General features: G+C 33.4%; 1 protein-coding gene across 3 annotated transcripts in view; it reads left to right on the top strand.

Annotated features, from left to right (window-relative positions):
- Positions 1-21,747, top strand: part of LOC128233617 (uncharacterized) — a 149,126-nt gene extending 127,379 nt beyond the window's left edge. For all 3 annotated transcript variants that reach the window (XM_052947382.1, XM_052947397.1, XM_052947388.1), the window contains exons 2-9: positions 10,376-10,601; positions 10,901-10,974; positions 11,459-11,518; positions 12,049-12,085; positions 13,063-13,201; positions 13,870-14,016; positions 17,089-17,206; positions 18,581-21,747. In XM_052947382.1, coding sequence (XP_052803342.1) covers positions 10,376-10,601; positions 10,901-10,974; positions 11,459-11,518; positions 12,049-12,085; positions 13,063-13,201; positions 13,870-14,016; positions 17,089-17,206; positions 18,581-18,750 — 971 coding nt within the window. In that variant the 3' untranslated portion in view covers positions 18,751-21,747. The remainder of the gene's footprint in view (positions 1-10,375; positions 10,602-10,900; positions 10,975-11,458; positions 11,519-12,048; positions 12,086-13,062; positions 13,202-13,869; positions 14,017-17,088; positions 17,207-18,580) is intronic.
- Positions 21,748-22,618: the final 871 nt, after the last annotated feature.

The raw sequence follows: 22,618 nt of genomic DNA, 5'->3' as shown, positions 1-22,618 counted from the left end.
TATCTTGTTTTAACTGCTTTACTGCAGATTACAGTTTTGCATGTCACCAATAATTTTACTACGATTTCATTGAAAAAAATAATTTCGTAGTAAATATGCCCCGCCCATTAGTATTATTGCGCCCAATGACAGGACAGAAGTATCGAACAAACGCACGCGATTTCGATGGGAAATGCCATTGCACTTTATACAGATATAATATGAAATTGATAAACAACAACCATCGTTAAGGAATGAAGTGTTAATGTAAATATTGTAAGATGGTGCCTAGAAAGTTTCTTCTTTATGGACTCACAAGTATGTGTATTCAGTGCGTGAAAGGATTTTGTAGACACATACGCAAATTTAGTCAACGATCACTTGGTCTCTTTCCCCAGCACATATCTTTCAAATAGTCATCAATTATATTCCGCCTTCGGAGCTTTGAAATATTCGCTCGTTTCAACTTTATCAAAGAGTTGGAAAAGAAACAAGTATTATGATGATATTATAAATGAATTAATAACTTACTGTCGGGACAGTTCAAAGAAAATATAAATTATGTACAACATACGTAGATATCCAAATAATTGTTACACACATTCCTTGGAACGATAAACGAATGAATAAGCAAGACTCGATGAATTATATTTAATCCTTAGCAATATATTCCTTAATCAAAGGCCCAATTGCCCAACATAATTTTAAATCACTAATTTAGTCTTGCACTTATAGGCTGATGAATTGGGCTCAAAAGTCTCATTTACTGTTTCCTATTTCCTGTGCATAATTTTTATAGGAGCACCTACATTGTCAATTTAAAGTCTACATTTGATGTGTTTTATGTTTGCTGAAAAGAAAATCAAATAATGTGCTGTAGACTGAAAATTGTATAAAACATTAGATGATGTGGTGTGTCACTGAGAATATTGAGATAACCGCTACTCAATGGAAGAGTTTCTTTCGTTATATTTAAGCCAAGAGGTGACTAGGTCCACTCTGAACTGTTTATACTTTCTTTAAAAGTGAGGCTCTGGTGTTGCCAAATAATGCATTTGGTAATTGACATTGTATTGACTAACTGTTCCTATATAATGGATTTCATTGTATTACTAAATACACAATCCAAACACAATAATGCGTAGGCAACATTCTTTGAACTGGGATAATACATCTGCTGAGGAGAACTTATCTTTCCTTACCATATTCGCTTAAGAATAAAGACATCACCATACAAAATTCCACTGCCCATGACCTCGTATACGAGGCCAAATTGTAACCACAAGGCATCCGTAAATAGACACGAGATAAGGAATGTTGAGACAGATTAACTTCATGGAATCGAATGCCATCCATGTGTAACGTACAATCTACACCGACTTGATTTACAGAGGTAGAATAACTTGTTAATCACTCGATCTCTATTGGACACAAAGTGTTCAAATCTCTGTCTAGTACAGTTGAATTTTCTCTTGGTCTTTTGAAAAGGACTGCTTCTTTGGTATTTTAAAAATCATCCAAGTTAACTCAGAATTTAACGTATTGCATACAGTTTAATTAGATCTTTGTCAACTAGACAATCAAAAGCACACAACTGTTGTAAATTGCGAGGGTTTCTTACAAACCTCGACATTATTTGTTTATTGTTTTGGAAGAGGACACATTTGCATTTTATCAAGCAAACATTTTTTGTCATTAAAACATCTGACAGCCTCCGTTACTTCCTTTGCTTATAAACGTACATCTATGTGTTGACCGCGTCATTCTCTCTGATGTTCAAGAAGAAATGTTCGTGACACATTCGGCATTTTTGCTTAAACTTTTTGTTGATCGTATAAGTCTGGAAATATTGCACAGCTTTGTATACTTTGTTTGTCCGCTTCTACTTTGTAGAAGAGTGATCGATTTCAACATAGGTCTTGTACACCATGGTAAAGAGGATAATTGCTAACGGCTGGTTATTTTATAGTGTTTTTTTCTGTCCTTATTTGGTGCATTCTTTACCAATCAAATTACCAGAACATATCAAATTCAATTAATTTTCAATTGAATTAGATTGCTAATTCAGAATTGTGTTGCTAAACTATCCGAACAGAAAAGAACCTGCTTCCATCGCATGAACATAAAATTGACATTGCCATAAAATAATAGTGCCAACAATTGAATGGTTTGTTTCCCTGCATGTAAGAAAACACTTTTTATGTCCAATTTTATTATCCTAGTGATATAGCGATTTAAATTCCTCCAATGCTGTTTACCCTATTTCAATATAGAATCTTATTCGACAACGCTAGTGAGCGTCGTATGAATGAATGATTTTGACATGAAATCTTGGCACAATGGAAAAGATTAATCGACTAGGATATTTTTATATCAAATTGCAAAGTTTTGTTAAGAATAGTTATTATTATTATTATAATAAACGCAGTTTTATGATTTGTGTATATTTGTATTGAAATCCTAACAGACTATTTTGATTTTGAGGTGTTGTTAAATGCTAAAGAATGATGGAAATTTAGAAGAAAGAAAGTATTAAAACATCGCACTAATGCTAAATCGTCGTATTTTCTAGTCGAAAATTAAGGTTTCAATGTTTGTTAAATCTTCTACTGTGCATGTCTCTGTAGTTTTCAATGCATTATCAATATTGCGTTACGTTGATGATAATGTCTAATTTTCTGTTATTTTAATTTGTGTGGTTAATGAAAGTATTTTAATGAGGGTCTCTTACGAAGTTTATAGCAGTGTTCTCAAAAGACAAAAATGTCTAGTGCAGATATATAAGTTCTTTTAATATCTTTCGTCTCATAATCAATACGTTTGCATTTCCCTTGTGTTTAATGGACGTCTTCTTTCAACAAGTTTACGCCAGTGTTATCACACGCTTAACATTTCTATTGTACGTCTAGAGGATCCGTTCATATCCTTGTCTCATAATCAAAATGTAAAGCGTATTGTTGCATTTACTGTCCATGTTAGATAATCTTTTTCTTTAAGACAATAAAGTTATTAAATTCTAGTTATTATCGGATATGACACCACATATTGAAATAAAGCAACTTTCATTAAGAGTGTAGTGTTTCTGTCGCACCCGCTCGCGCTGAGCTGGACATTGTTGTCAATATGAATGGCGGTTCCGTGTTCCGTGTATTTGCGTACGTCCGTGCGTGTTTGCGGCCGTTCGTCCGGCTTTAATTTGTCAGGGCTGTATCCAGACCATGCATTATAGGATCTTAAAACAACAACTAACAATCATGGTCCACCATGATGCGGTGGCGAATCGCGCACAACAGCCAGGTCTGTAAATCAAAGGTAAAGTTCAAGGAAATAAACCTTGTCCGGCTAATAATTTGACCATGCATGATAAAATTGTTCTATATTGTAGGTTCAACATGACTGGGCAGCTTGTCATGCACTAGATCCAGGTCCGTACCTCTTAGGTTGAAATGATTCTTGTCCGGGCTGTAAATTGATCATGCATTATAGGATTTTCAAAACACATGCCGTGAAGGTTCACCATGATGAGATGGCTAATCGCGCACAAGATCTAGGTCTGTACTTCAAAGATAAACTCCACACTTTGACGTTGATTGTCATAATGAGTACTGGTGATAGGACTGGAAGGACTGGTCTGGACGGAATTCCAGGGCTGTATTTTTACGATGCATACGATGACTTAAACAATTGTCATGTGGGTTCACCAGGCCGAGGTCTACTGTCACAGTTTCCATAAATTGTTTAACTAATTGCTGTTCTGTATTGCAGTTGCATGGAAGAGTATTATTTCTTTATCAAAGGCTCTTTCTTTGGACTCGACATGATGCCTTTTAACCTCTAATGGTGTAATTCTTACTAGATATTGTCTTCATATACATTCTACTTTTAGAGTTAAAACGATCGGATGTATCTTATATGTTTACTTATTCCGGGTACTACATTTCTGCAAAGCATGAAGTGTGGAAAATAGGATTGTTTTGGGATATTCGGCTCATCACTAAATAAGAATGTGAACAGTTACTTCGATTTTTCTATTTCTAACAGGAAAGGCGTTTTTAAAAAGAATCTGATACTCATCATCATTTAATGTAAAATTTTAATGAAGTCCAGTAGATATGTTATGTTAAGGAGTTCGACAAAGGCTCATGTTCAGGATCAATTCAATTTTTCAAAATAAAGATAAAAATTGCTGAAAGTAAAAGTGTAGTGTTCTTTTTATTTAAGCAATTTAGTTAATCCTTGTACAACTTAAATTATTGCAGAAATTCCAACTTTAGCTAAACCATATTTATCACGTTAATAGTGTGTAATAAAAAATGACTGTTTCTTAAAAACTTATCTAGCCTTTATCCTATAGTTTCATGATCCAAGAGACCTGAGTCACTGCTTTGAATAGTATGCCCATGCAGCCAGTTGAATGAAATGTACGCCCACGTTTTCAGAATTCAGATAAGATGAATACAATGGCTATGTGGTTTGATGCTAGTGAAAGTGTCAGCAACTGTCTGAAAAAAATGATGTATGAGGATGATTTATGTTTCTGTAAAGTGATGAAAAAAGACAACATTTCATGCTGCAGTAATCATCCCTATCAGTCAATCTAACCAATTTAATTCTGAAATGTCAGATGTTTCGATGCTCTCGAGCGGCATGCGTGAGTAAAAACGTCTCCTTGTTAATTTCAAATGTTTGGTTAATTCTGTAATATGGGTCCTGTTAAACTTGTGTTTGTCCTTGTCATTCCTTTGACTAAGATTTATATCTTCATTGTTAAAAGAGAGGCTGTGCAAAACATCTTGTACTTGTTCTTGCAAAGAACTTGTGTAGCTACATATGAACGAAGTTTTTCAGTACAAATGTTCTTTGTTAAGTTTCACTTCAAAGGTGTACTCGTGATTAAATTAAATATACACACATATATAACAGACATCAATTTTGAGTGTAAAGCCTTACCCTATTTACTAAATAATGCATTCATGGAAAATATCCATTACTGATAACAAAATTGCAATTGTGTATTTAAGCTTAAAACGCACTAACACTAAATGACTGGTCAAATTGTCTCATGAGGTAGAATACCCTGTTTGCTGTACCTTTGTTTCAAATTAAACACGGTTTTCTTCATAAATACAATTTTTCGATATATTTTCATCCTTTTCGATGAATTTAACCAATTGTATTAATTGTGTTACTTCTTATTTTGGGGTAAGATTGCATACTTAAACTTTAACTTGTATGCTCGCTTATTCTCTCAATAGTCACTTAACTCGTGTCATGGTTCATATCGTTTTAAACTTCTACAAAGGTCACATATACCTTGTGAAATTGTGAAATAGTGATATTAAAGTAGCATAAACGTGCATTTTTAGTACAGATGGTAATTCCTAACGTCCCTTATGATACCTTATGTTTCGTCCGCATACATGTATATCGTGTCTTTCGGCATGATACATTTACTTCAAATAATTGTGCATGCTTCCAAAAGACGACCGAAGACACGTCTCTGTGTCAATCATTATTCTTGCAATGTGATCGCATTGTCAAGTGTACCCTAAGTGTAAAGATTGAAGACCTAGTGTTTGGTCATGCATTCGCATTAAGCGTATGTATTTAGGCAGATGAAAGTTACAAACTACCAAATTCCTTGCTGCTCACACGTTTGTTTATGCAACTAATTTATCTAGGTCAACAAAAGGTTAAATTGCAACACCATTTTTCGAAGTAACTTCAGATTGGCATTTGTGCTAATAAACTTTCAAATACTTACAGATGCAAACAAAACAAAATGTACTTGGGTGTCAAAACAATTCCTCTTTAGATATACTTTATTGAAATTCGGAAACAACCAAAATGAAAAATGTTACACTTATAAAATAACAATTCATAGCATTCCCTTTAAAAACAATGCCAGTACATAAATATAAAAGCTTTAAATTATGTTTGTGCTTTGAAGTATTTAGATACGTTATGACGAAAACAAACAAAACTGTCATAGTTTAAGCAATTATTTGGTCCAAACAGACAGAAAGGTTGCATTGGTATCTGTTTCATGAATTGGCTGTCTAAATCTAACATATAATAAAAATGGTTGAACTTTTGAAAAACGACTGAGTTTTCTTGGAACAATATATTTTTTTTCGTTTAGAAATTGCCATCAATTATGATTTGTCTAAAAAAACAACAGCTCTAGTTAAAATGTTGTCATATTATCATCTAGTACAGGGGAATAGTTTCTGTTTTTGTGAAATATTTCCTTAACCGAGTACGCAAATTTGGTTTGATAGTGTGTTAAATAAGATTTAATTCCTAATTAAAATAATTCAATTATCTTAACGTCAAACATGTTTTTTTTTAATTTGTTCTCGCTTTCTCGGAAACTCAGAACTGATATATCCGATACACTCTTGAATATTGCGGAACAAATTGAGTCGCTTGTTAAGATCCGACAACGCTATTCTGGCATCCTATTGAAAATTGCCAGATAATTTTGCTTTTTAATGTAATTGCGAGGCACCATTACCCAATCGATGTCTTCAAGTAGTGGTCCATCGAGCCATTGATGTATAACTTTTATTACCTGTTGTGTGACTATAGTACTAAAAGCTTTCTACTGTTCTCCATAAATGTTTTAAGTCGGTCCTAAACATCGCTTCTCTTTAACCTTTTCCTATACCTCTAAGTTTATTAAAATCCAATTCGGGCCTCATTGACACCATGCAAGGACGACAACAGGTTGTACGATTTAGTATTTTAAACATTTTACATGACTTGTAACTTTATCTGTTACCATACGCTCATGATTAAATTCATCCGTGACTTCCATTTAAAGATCAGATAGTCAATTGATTTAGACAGTTATCGCTGAAAATTGTTTTCGGTAAATGCAATTAATAATTAAGTCTAAACAAAAATGCCGCAGTATAAGTGTTGATATTTTAATGTGGCCAATGAAGGATTTATTTCATTAATTGTCTGTTCTCATGGCCATCATCTCTCGTAATTTCAAATGCACTATAAATTTGGATATGTACGATCGCAGAAAATTTCCGGAAAATCCAAACAACAATTAACTAATGTATCAAAATTAAAACAAGCGTGGTCTTCCTTTACTCTTGACCCGTTTTCAAGCAAGTCAGACTGATATCTGATAGTGTGGGATGATTGAATAACAATGACTTTCGTAAAATAAAATACAATCTTACACTGAAATCAACAAATATCCTCTATTTACTATTTTAGACACAGTCGCATTGACCTTGAATCCAGATGCACAATTGACGTAAAGACTCACATCTTAACTGTTAATTTACATTTTACAGATATGATAAATGTTTGAACCAGGCTCATATTTAAGGTGATAGGGGTTTCAAATGAATCCATGCTTTTAAATGAAAGGGTCAGGTAAATTACGATACATTAATTGGAGTCAGTCATATGCTATACCCATGGAACCATTTTTACGAACAGTCTCAGGCCAAAGTTCAGATTCAAAACGCAGAAATTGCAATTATTCATTATATTGTTACTTTCTTTCTAGCAAAAGCATTGGTGGAACTTAGCTAAATTATATTACTATTTGAATGGTTTACTATTGTTGACATGTATTTGTGTAAAAGGAGTGGAATAAAGAAGAATGAGGTTCTATCATATAAATGCGTTTCTGAGTCTAGTGTAGAATAAGACTTGAGAATGCTTAAACATTGGCCCAGTTATACAATTTAACATGAGCATAATCATTCTTGTAATTTTTGGTCTGGCTCTAATACTCATGGAGATATACGCGACACAATGTTGCTTGCTCTATATGCCATTTTCACAAATTGAATCCCCATGCATTTTGCACTTATTGGGCAATGCAACACACAAACCCTATTTGAACAACTGCACATTCCTGTCATGTTTTGTGACTATACTTTAGGATTTAAGAACGACATAAAATTGCACGTTCCATCTAAGTCAAGGGCTATTTATCTGCACATACTTGGTATTGTCACACGAAATTCTAAGTTAACATATCTCCTGTTATGTTTCATTAGCCCGACTACATTTTGCGCGATACAATAGTTCGTAACGGATAGACGGACAAAAGGACGGACGAAAGCACAAACATGTATTATTTATGAAGTATGCTTTAAAACATTACTTATAAGCATGTGAGTTGTGCGCTTTTCATATAGAAAGCTTTACAAAAACAACTAACCCTAATGTCAGTAAAATTATACATCCTGGATGTTCGTGTGCCTGGACGGACAAACAAGGGTAATTTGTATACCCCTTTCCTTTGTGAGTGAAGTCATAAATAATAGTTTACGCGTTTTACCTTTTTTGGAATCATAATGGCCTGAGGTCAACCATTTCTAGCCATTAAACTGCTTCCGAGTTATCGGTAATGTTTACTGGCCGTGTTTTCAAAAAGTGGTATATGACAATCGACTTAATTGTACTATTTCCGAAAGTTACCAGAAATAGTAGTAGGTGTTACGGCCTCAAAACGGTCAGCGAACAAGAGATCACTGCAAGGGGTGGGGAATTACCCAACCTCTCCATTGGCTCAACATTTATCAATGGTAATATAACTATCCATGCCTTATTTGGTGGGGTAGGTATTAAATAATATTCAAAAAACATAAAGACTTGATACAAAATAAGTGCAGACTTTTGTACTTAATTCTTTTTCTTTTTTATACATTTTGAATCGGATACACTGCTTCCTGTTGTACAAAGCAGGGAAATCTACGTATTGTAATAAACAACAAATATTTTCTGTTAAATATTGCATTATTTAAAACAAAACCAGATCCTTCGAGAATTCCTTTGACATCATCAACGAAATGCTGGCTGATTTGTACTCAAGAGAATCCCACATTTCCAACTAAATCCAATTATATGATGACAAAAAAGCGGAATAGTCTGTGCATAAAGATAGTGTTTTCTTTTTTATCCCGTGATGTGATTATTGCGACAATGTCTAAACATATCCTGGTAGTCACGCTTTTTTATCATTTTTTATGAAACGTTGACAGAAGATTGGAAACCTGAATACGCACGCTGTTACTGCTGAGAACATTTTAAAACAGAACTGAACGGAAAAGTATTCAGACTTGCTTACAAACGGGTTTACACCAGTTTATTTCTTACGTGCCTTTGTAAACCATGTCATGGCGGTTATCATAGCCTTTACCGATGACGGTATTTCCAAGTTGTTCATGTCTGTTATCTTGTAGCGTTAATATTGTGTTCGGTGTTAATTTGCCCTTGATTTTTGTGGCTTTAAAGAGGGCCTTATTTAATGGTTTGTCTACTTAGCTTGTCCATGTTGTTCAATGGTTCTATTTCTAAACGGAAGATGTTCATGTCATTCATCCATTGTAAAACAATGGGAGAAAGTGACGTATACATTTAAAACTGTAAAGCATAACCGAAAGCTAGAAAATAACTATGATCACAAGGAACAACACAGTTGAAAAACTTAACGACATTGCAAGACAAAGACAACAGTATCAGATTACAGATATAACAAAATGTTGGTATTTATACAATAGTAAAATACTTAATAGCGAGTCAAAGAGTTCTGGTATTGATGATTTCATCATACAAGACTACTTTTGAAGAAACGCATCAAAGACCCCGCGAATGTTTTTGGAACATGACTGAAACGAAGCAGATGGAGTTCACCAGCATACCAAGATGGAGCTACCAGGATGAAGCATTCTTCATTAACTAAATGAAATCGGAATCAATGTCTCACGAACGTACTAGACATTTGACCAACTGCAGTCAAAATAGTTAAGGTGCGGGTCATGTTTATATGACTTGTACCATCTTCGAGGTATTCAGGCCTTAGCATATTTCAATAATTGATTGGAAACTGCCCATTTTTAGCTTGTGACAACTACCTTGACCTTTAACCCATTTACTCCAAAACAATAGTGTTTATCCTGCCTGCAAGTTTGAGGTCCCTTAGCCATAGCGTTTTTCAGATATTGTGTAGAAAAACATTTTTCGGCTTAAGGTCACCACAACTTGATCTTGATCCACTGACCTCAAAATTATTATGTTTTAACTGCTGGTCATGACCAACCACCAAATTTAAGGTCCTTGAGTCAAAACGTTTAATCAGATATTGGATGTTCATAAATTTTTACCTACAGTTCGTCACGACCTTGACCAAACTGACCTATAACAAGGTATATGACTATTGTGGAAAGTACTAAATGGTCAATATTTCAAGATGTGACACTACTCATAACTGGTAAACCTGTTAATCTCCAAAATGCAAATGTTTTATGAAAATGCCAAAAAAATTACACTACGTCAAAATAGTGTAGGATCGGGTGGAAAATATAAGCACGGTAATGTTAGTGGAAACAAACAAAATTTACATTTTTTCTACTTACAGATTTGCTGGTGTGCTGGTCAGAAAATGTGAAACGATTTGCCTTACATTTTGACAATTCAATTCAAATTGATGACGTTACTCGTAATGACGTCACAGCACCTGCCAGTGTTCTTCGGTCGTGTTCGAGAACCAACGACACGGTTTACTACAATCGAAAAAAAGGGAGGTCGCACTCTCATCAACTACTGCTGACAATTACAAATACCACTCTGCCAATTGATATTACGTAAGGAATATTGACATTAATGTCCTATTCTAGAACTTTAATTTCTTCCTTTGTTTTCTTATAGATAAAACCGTAATTCATTTTACATAAACAAGTTACACTGCCCCTATCATCAATAAGTTCAATCATTTGCATGAAAATTGAGAATTTAGTGTCAAATATCACAATATCAATATTTTTAATTAAGATAGCAGTATTATAGACAACTTTAAGCAACCGCTAAGAGCACAAACACGATATATTCTTAAATGCAATACATGTAGTTTCAGTGCATATCATAGTATACCCTATATTTTCAGTGCATTTTATAGTTATACGATAAGCAGTAGTCTCCGTAGCCATAAAAGTAAATTGAGGTACAGGATTAATTCTGGTAAGTACTTATTTAGTATTCTTTGATTTAATATTTTTCCGTTTCCAATTTTACTGGATGATGTCATTTTGTGTAAGCTAACACTTTAAACAATAATATAACATAAAAACGAATGTTCTTATTGGCATAACATCAGTTCATATGTAATTATGAATCTCGTTGTACATATTTCATATCTAAAGTATCATGTTTCATGTACTCTGAGTATAATTAAATAACAAATATAGTATTATTATGTCTTAGATTCAATTTTCTTAATCATTCTTCAGACAATTTGTTCTTAATAATGTCAATATTTATTGAACCTCTTGCCTTAACGCAGGACATTTTGTGCATCCAGTGCACCTGGGGATGTCCCTTGAGTGTCAAAATTTTCTATTGAGCTACTAGTATATCTTTTACATCGTATTATAGTATGCTGCAAATATTTTATGTCTTAAAACATTGCTAAATACTTTTATTGAAAATGCAAATTGTTTTCCAGAAGACAGCAAACGTCGAATCAAACGCTCCACATCTGATGAAGAAGAACTTTCGTATTCATGTAAGCTATAAGTACACTATTTACAACGTTATTAAGACGACGGTAATTAATCGTAAGAGGTGAACCCATTGAATGTTTGTTTAAAATACAAGGTATTGTACATTAACATTCATGTATATATTTATATGAAAACAAGTGATACTCTTATTCATCATTAATTGGCAATAAACTTAACCCTAATAGTTATGTACTATAAAAAAGACAAAATACTGTCATCTACAGAAGCACGAATATTTTATACCGGATCAGCCATAACAGTTATAAAACCTTTTCGAACAACATTCGTAGTATGACGGAGCAGTCATCAGTGAACAGCCTTTGCAAGGACTGTTTGAACTGAACAGAGCGTCATGGAAATGCAGGTGTTTTTTAAAACGATATGCTTTTAGGTTTATTTTCTTTTGTTGAAGCCAATTTGTATACATAAGGTCAATGGTTTGGGTAAGAATATTAGGAAAAAATATATTATTCGAATTTATTCATGGTTATTTTCAATTTCAAATATAAAATCATCTTAAACGCGTTTTCAGCTCCAACGCAATGTGGCAAGTCACGCAATTGTTACAGGTAAGAAGTTTTAGAACGTTTTAAAATGAAGTGCGAAAGGCAGAAATGAGTCTTGTTAGCCTCGGACCATAGTACAATGGTCCTTCACCAGTCTATTGACAGACAAGCCATCTTACAATAGTTCATTACCGACCTATCGACAGACAAGCTATATTTTAATGGTTAAACCGACGCATTGGCCTCGGGCCATGATTCAATGGTCTTTCATCAGCTTATTGGCCTTGGACAATAGTTCAATTGTCCTTCATTGATTTATTACCTTGAATCATAGCTAAATGGTCTTATACCGACCTATTGGTCTGGTAGCATAGTCCAATGATCCATCAGCGACCTATTAAACACGCACCATGGTTTAATGTTCCTTCTCCTGGCCCATACTACAATGGTCATTCTCCGATCTCATTTCCATGTACGATATAATATAATATAATAATTTAATGGTCCTACGGTATATTGGCCCCGAACCATGATTTAATGGTCCTTTTACTACTTATTGACAGACAAGTCATTCAATGAATTTAAATTGTCGATTTTACAGATTTTGTCATCATGTTTAGTAAGTCTTTAATAAGGATAATGGCATATACCAAGTATTTTGGGCATTCGAAGCATTCGAACCATGCCCATAGCAGTTTTTGTTTGCATCCACGAAACTCACCGACATATTGAGAGACAGACGGCAGTACACTCATGATATTCATAAAAGTTTACATTGCTGCTTGTTGCGAGTTGTTGTGATACAACACCATAATTATCTTTAAAGTATATATCCAAATGCAATAGTTTCAATTAACGTATACCTTATTTTGAAATAAAACATTCAAAACCGATTTCACTGATAATGAAAGCGCGTTTGCACGTTTATAAGAAGTTTACAATGAAATATGTCTTGGTTTCTATAAAGTATTTTTTTATCTTTCAATTGCCGAGTGTAATCCGAGGCATATTTGATATACAGTTTGATTGTTCGATAACAGGTATGGTGAAGATGCGTGTGGCCACTTCGGCTGCAAGTACTTCTTGTCTTATAACCGATCCGGAAGTATATTAGATATCGAGTTGAGTGCCAAGACTTCCGGTTGGGTAGCTGTTGGGTTTTCCTCGGACGTTAACATGGTAATAAAATGCGTGAACAAAATAACTTACTACAAATAAATTTATTTCAATCTACAGAGAAAATTACATTCCATGACACAAATAAGAATATAAGAATTAATTTTATATTATAATATGATAAAATACATTGAAATATAGAAGTTAATATCAATTAAAGAAATTTAATTCGTTTATTAAATTGTACGTTTGTCATCTTAAGAAAACGGGAAACTGCAGTCTACTTAAGTGAGTAAGATATTTATTTACGTCAGCAGTTTCCAACCATTTTCAACGAAAAGTCTTCCAGAATTTCTAAATGATTCCTAAGCATGAGGACACTAGTCCTTTGTTCGATTTAATGATAAAACTTTCGACCAATGTGCATGTTTCCGTAGCTTTTTATATAAATACTGCTTTGTTCTAAACAATTCATTAACCGACATATTCCGACGGAGTTTGGGGCATTTTAACGATACTCCTAAGATAAAATGTGTGTCTAAAATATGGTTTCAGCAGTGCAGCCATACTGCCTAAAATCTTCCAAAGGCATAGAAACCGATTGATGATATTGTCGGGCTTATTTCTGTAGTTTTTCACATAAGTATTAGTTGTGAGCTTAAATCGCATTGTCTTTCATTATACTACGATGTGCCACTACTCATAACTGATAAACCGGTTGTTTTAAATAGGGCGGCAAGGACGAGGTCATCCTATGTAAACGGACGTTTACCAGTCTCCCTAACGCATCTCAAGTAAATGCTGCCACCTACATCAACGAGTTTGTCCACGACCCGCCCAAACCCTTACAAGAAGCTGAACTTGTCTCCCTTGTTTCGGTAAGTATGAAGTATGGGGTTTGTTTGATCAATCTTACCAACCGCCCTTCTTTTCTATTTTTCAATATAAAGTTTAACTTAAAAACTATCTCAATCCCTTGAAAATAATTGGTTTTATAATTGTTTCCCTTGATGTTGACAGTCTTAATTATCACAGACATACATGATGAGAATAAACATATTACAAATTACAATTTTATTACAAGTTTGACTCCATTATTCTAACTTAATATCATAAAATTTAAATTCCAAATTAATAAAGTCCTTGATTCAAGATAAAGAAATTACAACTGACTGTAGGTTCCGTCTAAAATATGTTCATATGCAGAATGTTCACTTATTTCCAATGGTGTTCTCTTGTGTTAAAGCCTTGCTAAAAATTATCAATCAGAAATAAAATATAACAAGCAAATAACATATCTTAGCATAATAAAATAATTTCAAATTGGTTAAACAGAAACACTTCTTACTACCTGTTATGGTCTTTATATGCATAAAAAGTGGTTATTTAATTCCTTCTTGAAGTGCACATATTTATGATTTCCTAAATAAATCCTGGCAGAAAATTACAAGTTTGTGTACAGTTATGAAAAGTATTCAAATCTGGTTAGAAAACAATCAGTTTTAATAATGCATTGTCAATAAGCCATCTGTTACAAGATTCAAAATCGAGACTTAAACGTCTAGAAATTAAATCAAAGAACTTTAGGGGAATGTATCATCTGCGTTTAGCATTAATTAATAGTTTTTTTTTTCTCACTGATGCTGAACATATCATTCACGAAGCATAAAATGAGAGGACCAAGTAAACCACCATGAGGGACACCACTACTCATTGATTGCTCTTCTGAGAAGTATCCTTTACATGTACAATGTGTGTCCTGCCAGACACATATAACCATACTAATCAACCGACTCTACCCCCAAAACACTCAACTATTTACTTAACACATTGTAGTGATCAGTGTCAAATGTCTTTTGTATGTCCATGATATTTATTGATGTATAAAGATCCTTTGACGAGACAAGACTCCATTGAGTATCTGGCTCTGAAACAATTCTGATTTTCATAGAAGAGCTTATTGGACATCATAATTTATTTTAACTGCAATAAAACTGCTCGTTCGAAAAGTTCAGCAATAATACCGAAAAGGCAAGCAGGGCGATCATTGCCAGCCACTGGTCATTCTTATTTAACATAAGTTAAACACGGGCAGATTTCAGCTTTAACCCACCTATTTTAGTTAGCTCATATGGGCATGCTAATTATGTAAGTTATTGGAATTTTAAACAAATAAGACCTCCTTTTAAAAATATTTTATCAATCAAGCACTTTCATTTAAGCCTGAACCAATCCGAAAAATAAGATGGCACTTTTGAAATTCAAGAAAAAATACCATAGTATATATGAACTACAAGGACAGGTCAACCAAGCTCTCCTTTAGTGTATTTAATTTTATTGGAGTATTTTGTTGTTGTTTTTTGTTTATAATACAACAGAATGGACGAGAAGTATGTAACGTAACGGGAACGTAATCATTACTTTTATGAAATAATTAGCTATTTAATAAATGTCCATTTGTCATACATTAACGAAGAAATATGGAATTATGTGTCTTCATACTCTGCACAATTCATCATTGTAGGGCATGTTTGATTGATTTATACATGTCCACTTATGCATAGTTCGTGAATCCTTGGTCACATAACCATTTTAATTTTGAAGTACATGCTGCAGAGTATGCGGTTGACAGTTGATTGTGTACAAACGCACAGTTATGAATAAGCTGTCATGTTAATAACATGTGGGTGTGGGCTTGTTTAGTTTGATGTCAGCTTTTAGAACATTCACCATGTAAATACTCATTCATTATGTGTATAAGGGAGTCGAGTTTTTGAACTAGTGAGTTGAGATTTGGAGATGGAGATGGACTAAGAGTGAGTTTTTTTTAGAAAAACTGGAATAGTCAGATTGCGTCTGATAGTCTTGCTCGAACTATTTATGTTGTACTGACTGAATATAAACATGGAACTGGTAAAACAGTGTCTTTGTGTTCAAAGTTGAGTTGAACAGTAAGGCCACAAGTAGTGAGATTATTACTAAGCAAGTGCTTTATTCCTGATACTTTAAAGTGCTTTTTAATAGCTTTCAATATTGATTTAAATTAATAAAGCGTTGTCCGTAATAATTTTATTCCCAAGTATTGTCCAAATGCGATATAACGCACATTGTTTAAAGATACTGTACAGACTTCTTTCAAGTTTTTAATACTTCCAAGTTGTATAGTGTTCCGTTGTCTCGGTCGGCAAACGCCAGGCAAAGATGTCATTATTATTTTATATTGTCTTTGGTATAATATAGATCGAATTCTGACACTTAAGGTGGACACTTTACCGCCATTGATCATGCTTTAAAATCAGTCGTTTAATTGAAAATTGTTTCCAGAAAGAAGTTTTTTGTTAAACATCAAGTTTTATCTTAAACAAACAAAATTGATGATTAAAAACAGTCTTTCTAATTATATCCTCTACATTTCTTTAGAGTTTGTCTCTCACTTACACAAGTGGAAAACTGTAATTAAATAAATATCTTTGGTTTTGTTCCGACGTTCTTATAATTGTTCTAAATTTCAATTAACCTAAATGTCAACAGCCAGATCACAATTTTAAGGGCGTTCTTTTAAATGCCACTACAAATCACTATTCCTTTTTTGTAAAATCTTCATAAGAGTACATAAGTTGAAGCTATTCAGGACGTATCCAGCAAAACGCCTGTTTGAAAACACACTGATCAAAACTAAAGAGGCAATCATTATTAAAGAACAGCCTAGTTTCGACTGTTAATCTTAAATATATAAAACGTACTAGAATTTTTTTTTTAATTTTTTTTTTTAAAAATACTTGTTTATCTCCAGCAATTACTACACTCATCGATAAAAGATTCGACATCGGATACCCAAGTTTGACCATTTTATTACTCTTCATTTCAATTATAACGGAATCGAGTGTATCCGAAAATGTATAACCGTTAGTCAATGTGTGTTTTAATTAACGAATAAAATACTTTTGCAGTCAAGTGTACGGGACGGTTTTGTCTTCTGTCACGTGACTAGACCGCTGGCAGGTGATAATCACATGGATCTGACCAATGCGTGGTTCCAGCTGTACGCATTTGGCAAAGTATCAAATAGTAAGTGTGTCTGTAATACCTACGGTCTGGTTCTGATGTTCTTGAATAAATAAAGTACAGACAATGTCGATGCCATTACATTGTGTGTAAATGTATTTAAAGATTTAAAATAAAGTTCAATATAAATTAAACGGATATCTTGCTCACGCAAAAATATTTTACCATGTCGTAGCAATTTTAAATTAAGGAAAATAAGTGCATGGAAGAATGTTAATTTTGATATAGTTCTACAAAGCAGTTACAAAACATCTGAAGTATTTTCAACGTCGTCGTAAAATTGAATGTTCTAACTTCCAAGAAAAAAAGAAAAAGAATGTTATATTTGAAATCGCGATAAATTTATTACATCACGGACCTTTATCATAAATACAAGCCCATAAGACAATATATTACTATGAGCGCGATTAAAATCACAGGAATATAAACCCAAGAGTCACTCAACGAGATAAACAACGAGGCATAAAATGAGCAGTTCAATGCACAAAACATCGTGAACAGATTAAACACACATTTAAATATAGTAATTCAATTATGATGCAAAATATTTCAGTGATTGCTCAAAGTTTAATGTAATTAAATCCACAGTTGTCACAATACTAATTTATAAGAATAAAGACACCAAAAACCTAAATAATAGATATAACATGTTAAGGAACTTATATATGGTCTCTTTAAAACAAATATATATTAACAGTTTCCAACAATACAATATGGGTGGGGAACGCCAAAAAGTGAAAAAATGTTTCAAACTAATTCCATTCAGTTTAGATATTAAACACACATCCTTTGCAAAATTGATTTTAATATGAAACTTTTTATATTTTTCCGTTTTCAGTTTTACTTGTACCTTGACCAAATTGATATATGTATTAAGTCAAGATGTTCGCGACTATATAACCAACACATGATGGTCTCTTTTCAAAAGATATTTATAAAAGGCGAATATAGCGACTTAGATTCTTATAAAGCTAGAGAAATGCATTTTTTTAAATAAGAACACTCATCACAAAGGCAAGCGAATTTGTAAGTTAGAACTTTCGACTACTGGGCTTGTCCCTGTAAGTTTCATTGTCGTGTTGAGTCTTAACTAAATTACAACTGGACTTTGTTTATATATTTTTTATTTGTTTATTTAATTATACAATGAAATATTTAGGAAAAGCCCAGTAGTAGAATAAATCATGTTTTGAGGCATATTGCTTAGCCAAACGACAATGAACTGTAGACTCACACGTTTGAACGCCACATACACAACTAAAAACATCACAAACAGACCAAACACTGACCATAAGCCACCTCTGCACTGTTAAAGCGTTTTAAAGTTTCGTCTAACAAATGTGGATCCATACAATAATGTTTAACCATACTTTTCAGTCGGAGAGCTAGTTAAACACAGCGAACTCCCAAAGGTATCAAAGAAGGTTTCTATGATGCAGCCGATGAATGAACTGACGAACGGATCATGCGACCCATTGAAAGAGGGCAGGACAACAGGACTACTTTTTGTTCTTATAAATGTTCTTTACTTTGCATTACTCAAATGATTACATTACTTTGTGTGTGTGTTTGTGTGTGTCAAATTTCTTTGTAACCACTACCGATATGAAGAAATATTCACACTTCAATGCTACTGTTTGTATAATGATAACATTTGGAAACTTTGTGTAACCAAATCAATTTTTTTATTTAACTGTCATTTTGAAAGACAAGTTTAATGGCAGTTTTATATTGTCTTGATAATTTTACATCTACGTTTATATCTTTACAAATGTGTTTATATTTACACGTCTGTGTTTTAATCTCTGCTGCTTTGTATGTTTGTAATTTGCATTTCGTAGTCATTCAAGACATGCGTAATTAATCAATACAAAACCTGTATATCTTAAGTAAATACAAGTCGTCACATATGTATATTTAATGTAATGTAAATAGTAAAAATAACTTGTATAAAACTACAATTTGTTCGACGGCTTCTAAATTTTCTTTATCGTATAATGTGTGTATATAACCATGTTATCTGAAAATAGATGTTGCCGCTATGACTGTTACATAAATGTAGATTAAATCATAATTGAAATGTATTGAAATTAGCTATTGATTAAAGTATTGCATATTGGTACATAGCCAAATGACATAGCCAATATTTTAATACATATTACTTTATATATTTTATTATTATTTTGTATCGCTTTTTAGATTTTGATATATAGTAGTCTTCATATGTTAATTGAGCTTAAACTTCCATAAATGTATTTCATAGTGTAATTACTGATTTGAATCTTTGGCCATGTTGTTCAAACACTTGTTTAGTAAAACAATATGTGTAAATGATTTACCCATTGACACAATATCTTAATATTGGTTTCTTTCACAAAGGATGGCTTACCAGCTCTTTAAACAAGCATGAAAAACGCATGCATATGATTTCTTATATAGTATGCATATATAGTGTATGTGCTGTACAATTAATAGATAAACTGAAACACAGCTCATAAGCAGGCCGTGTAACTGGGTAGATAATGAGGGATCATATTATTTCAATCAAAAACAGTTATGATATCATTACATTTATTTATCCACATTGATATAAAAAAATAATTCTGTCATTAACGGTTATCATGGAAATTTAAATCCATTATACACATTTTTTACACAGCAAATAGCATTTAAAGATACCACTCTTGACGACGAGCTATATAATATTGCATAAGATAGTGACATCAGCATCAGAGAATAAACCAATTATTGTTTTTACCATGTACCCTGCTATATGTGTACCCTGGATGAAGAACGAAGTTCAAAATTAGTTAAGGAAGCGCAACGTTAGAACAGTCCGAAATATCTCAGCATGATCAAATCGAAAACCAAAGCCTGAAAAAATGAGCTAATCAGCAGAGAAAATAAAGCGGATTAGAAGTGGTTCCGATTTGAAAATAAAATGCCAAAGAAAAACTGAAATCATTTATCATTTCTACATGACAACTGACAATGGCATTGATGCAATTACAGACGGAGACAAAGTATCCTTTCTGAACTTTTTCTCATGCTCATAGTCCAACCTCGATAACGCTAATAACGATTTTTTTCTGAATTACCAACTACCAACAACTCCCTTTCATCACTGATTGTAAAGGCATGAGGTCCAGATCTAGTTCGTCCGAGGCTACCTACAGATAGTTCAAATGGTTTGCCTAAAACATATTTTAACATGAACCGTCTTGTATCTTTACGATGACATCCGCATAACAGTGGACGAACGAAAAGAAGTTCGCGCTGTCCTTGAAATCTATCAAAACCGGCATACCAAAGAGCTTCATTCTTGGCTCATCATATTCCTCTTTACTTTTTACGACATTGTAGCCAATATAAAAGCCACGATTCGTCTCTGTGCTGCTAACACCACTTATGAATAATTGATAACTTCGCTATCGAATCTTGATCCTTACTCAAGAACGAGTTGTCCAAATATCTGCGATGACCTAGGTCTAAGTTGGTATCTTTCAATTCTTACAAAACAGAGTTGCATAGGGCAAGACCACCCAGAAAACATTATGGAATAAGTATCAGTGTGGCAAGTCAAAACGCACCTGGTCTAACCATAGCAGATTACGTCATTACTAAATATAAATGATATTGTCTCTAGTGACGACAAATCTGCATTAAATGGGAATCAAAGAACTTTGAAATGAATTTTATATCTCACCAATGTCTTCAATGCATGTTCATATTTTTCGTCAGATCGTTTCTTGAATACAGTGATGTGACACAAAATAACTGCCTTTTTGCCCACAAGGTGGCCTCTAACGCGTTCAAAATGAGGTTGCGATTATAATCACAGAAGCCACAAATATTCTGATATTGACTGAGCTCTCAAACAATTCAACTTAGTTTCCATGACTGCAATCAGGCGGCAACATAGACCATCTCTCCGAACTCATTACCGTACATAACCACCAATCCTATTTGCTTCGTTCTGCCTATGTACTTTTTTTCAAACAATATACAATCTCACCCAATCTAAGGTTTCCTCCTTCTTACCACTAGCCATTCCGAAATGGGAACAACTTTTCTTCAACTGCTTCCGCAATCCAAGCTTTCTGTTAATAATTTCAAAATAGAAAGGTGCCAACATCGACAACAAAAGAATTGAGATACATCACACCCGCCCTTGGTCTTAGTCGTAGCACTCTGTCAAGTTGAGCTTCAGTTCAGCATATTAAATCAACTTACTAAATATGCATAGCCGTGATAATAACTGTTTCTTTATTTATACTGTTTTAGTAACTTAGTCCTCTCAAGTAATTCCTGAACGAAGTCCCTAACCTTATTGGTTATATTACAAAACTTCTTTGCAATCCAGAAAAATATACAAACATTCAAATACCTTGTCTCCTTATCCATTTAGAAACAGTATATGCATTATTTATATCAATATGTAATGTTCTATTTAGAAATCGATAATACTTTTATAATGCTAATAAGCACTTTCCCTTTACCTGACTGCTTTATTCACAAATGTTTTATACAATTTATTATAATATTAGGAGCTTATCTTTATAATGTATGTTTTAATTAATAAAGATAAATAAACTTATAATTTATTGTTTCTTGTTGATACTCATCAGGTTCATCCAAAAGACCGTGGGAAACGTCCTTTTATATTATGTATAAAAAGTGGTTGTTGTAAAACGCTACTTTGAATATCGTTTAACGGAAAACATTGTTAACACTGCATCAGTCAGGGTAGGCATGAGAAGCATAGAGCAAATCGTCTTGTCAACAGCGATACAAAACTAAGTCACACCGTCAAGCGACGTTGCATGATATCAATGTAATGCATATGTCGATACTAGCTATGACAAGAACTGTTTACGATTTACTCTGGAAAATACTTCGTTAGCGCATATTCAAAGTATGAATGCTACAATAAAAGTTATACATAGTGACAATCTCCCTGAATACAACAATGAAAGATATACGGAACAACTCCCTGAAAATTGCATTATCGGTAATTAAAATGGTCAATGACATTAAATTGTACCTGTAAGTACAACACTGTAAACGCAGCCCCCTCCACAATGCATCAGCTTTATTAAGCGATATTTCGATTTCGAGAGTCATTAAGTTATATTTTACAATATCTCCCAGGGGATCTGATAGTAAATAACTACAACGTAAACGAAGACTTATGCAAGCTTAAACCACGTCACCAGAGCACTTTACACCAGTTCTGATGAAAGGTTGAGAAACTTTACAAGTACGAACTCAAATTAAAGTTTTAATACAGCAGACAAGGTTGGTTAAGTATGTTTCAAAAGATTCAGGTTGAAAATATCCTGTATTTTATCATTCATAAGATACGTGCAATATACATTGTATTTGTGAAAATAGTATACTGAACAATGTTCGAAA

Source organism: Mya arenaria, chromosome 1 (genome assembly GCF_026914265.1).
Source record: "Mya arenaria isolate MELC-2E11 chromosome 1, ASM2691426v1".
Classification (NCBI taxonomy): Eukaryota; Metazoa; Mollusca; class Bivalvia; order Myida; family Myidae; genus Mya; species Mya arenaria.
The sequence above is the reverse complement of the archived record's forward strand: the minus strand, read 5'-3'. Positions and strand labels throughout refer to the sequence as shown.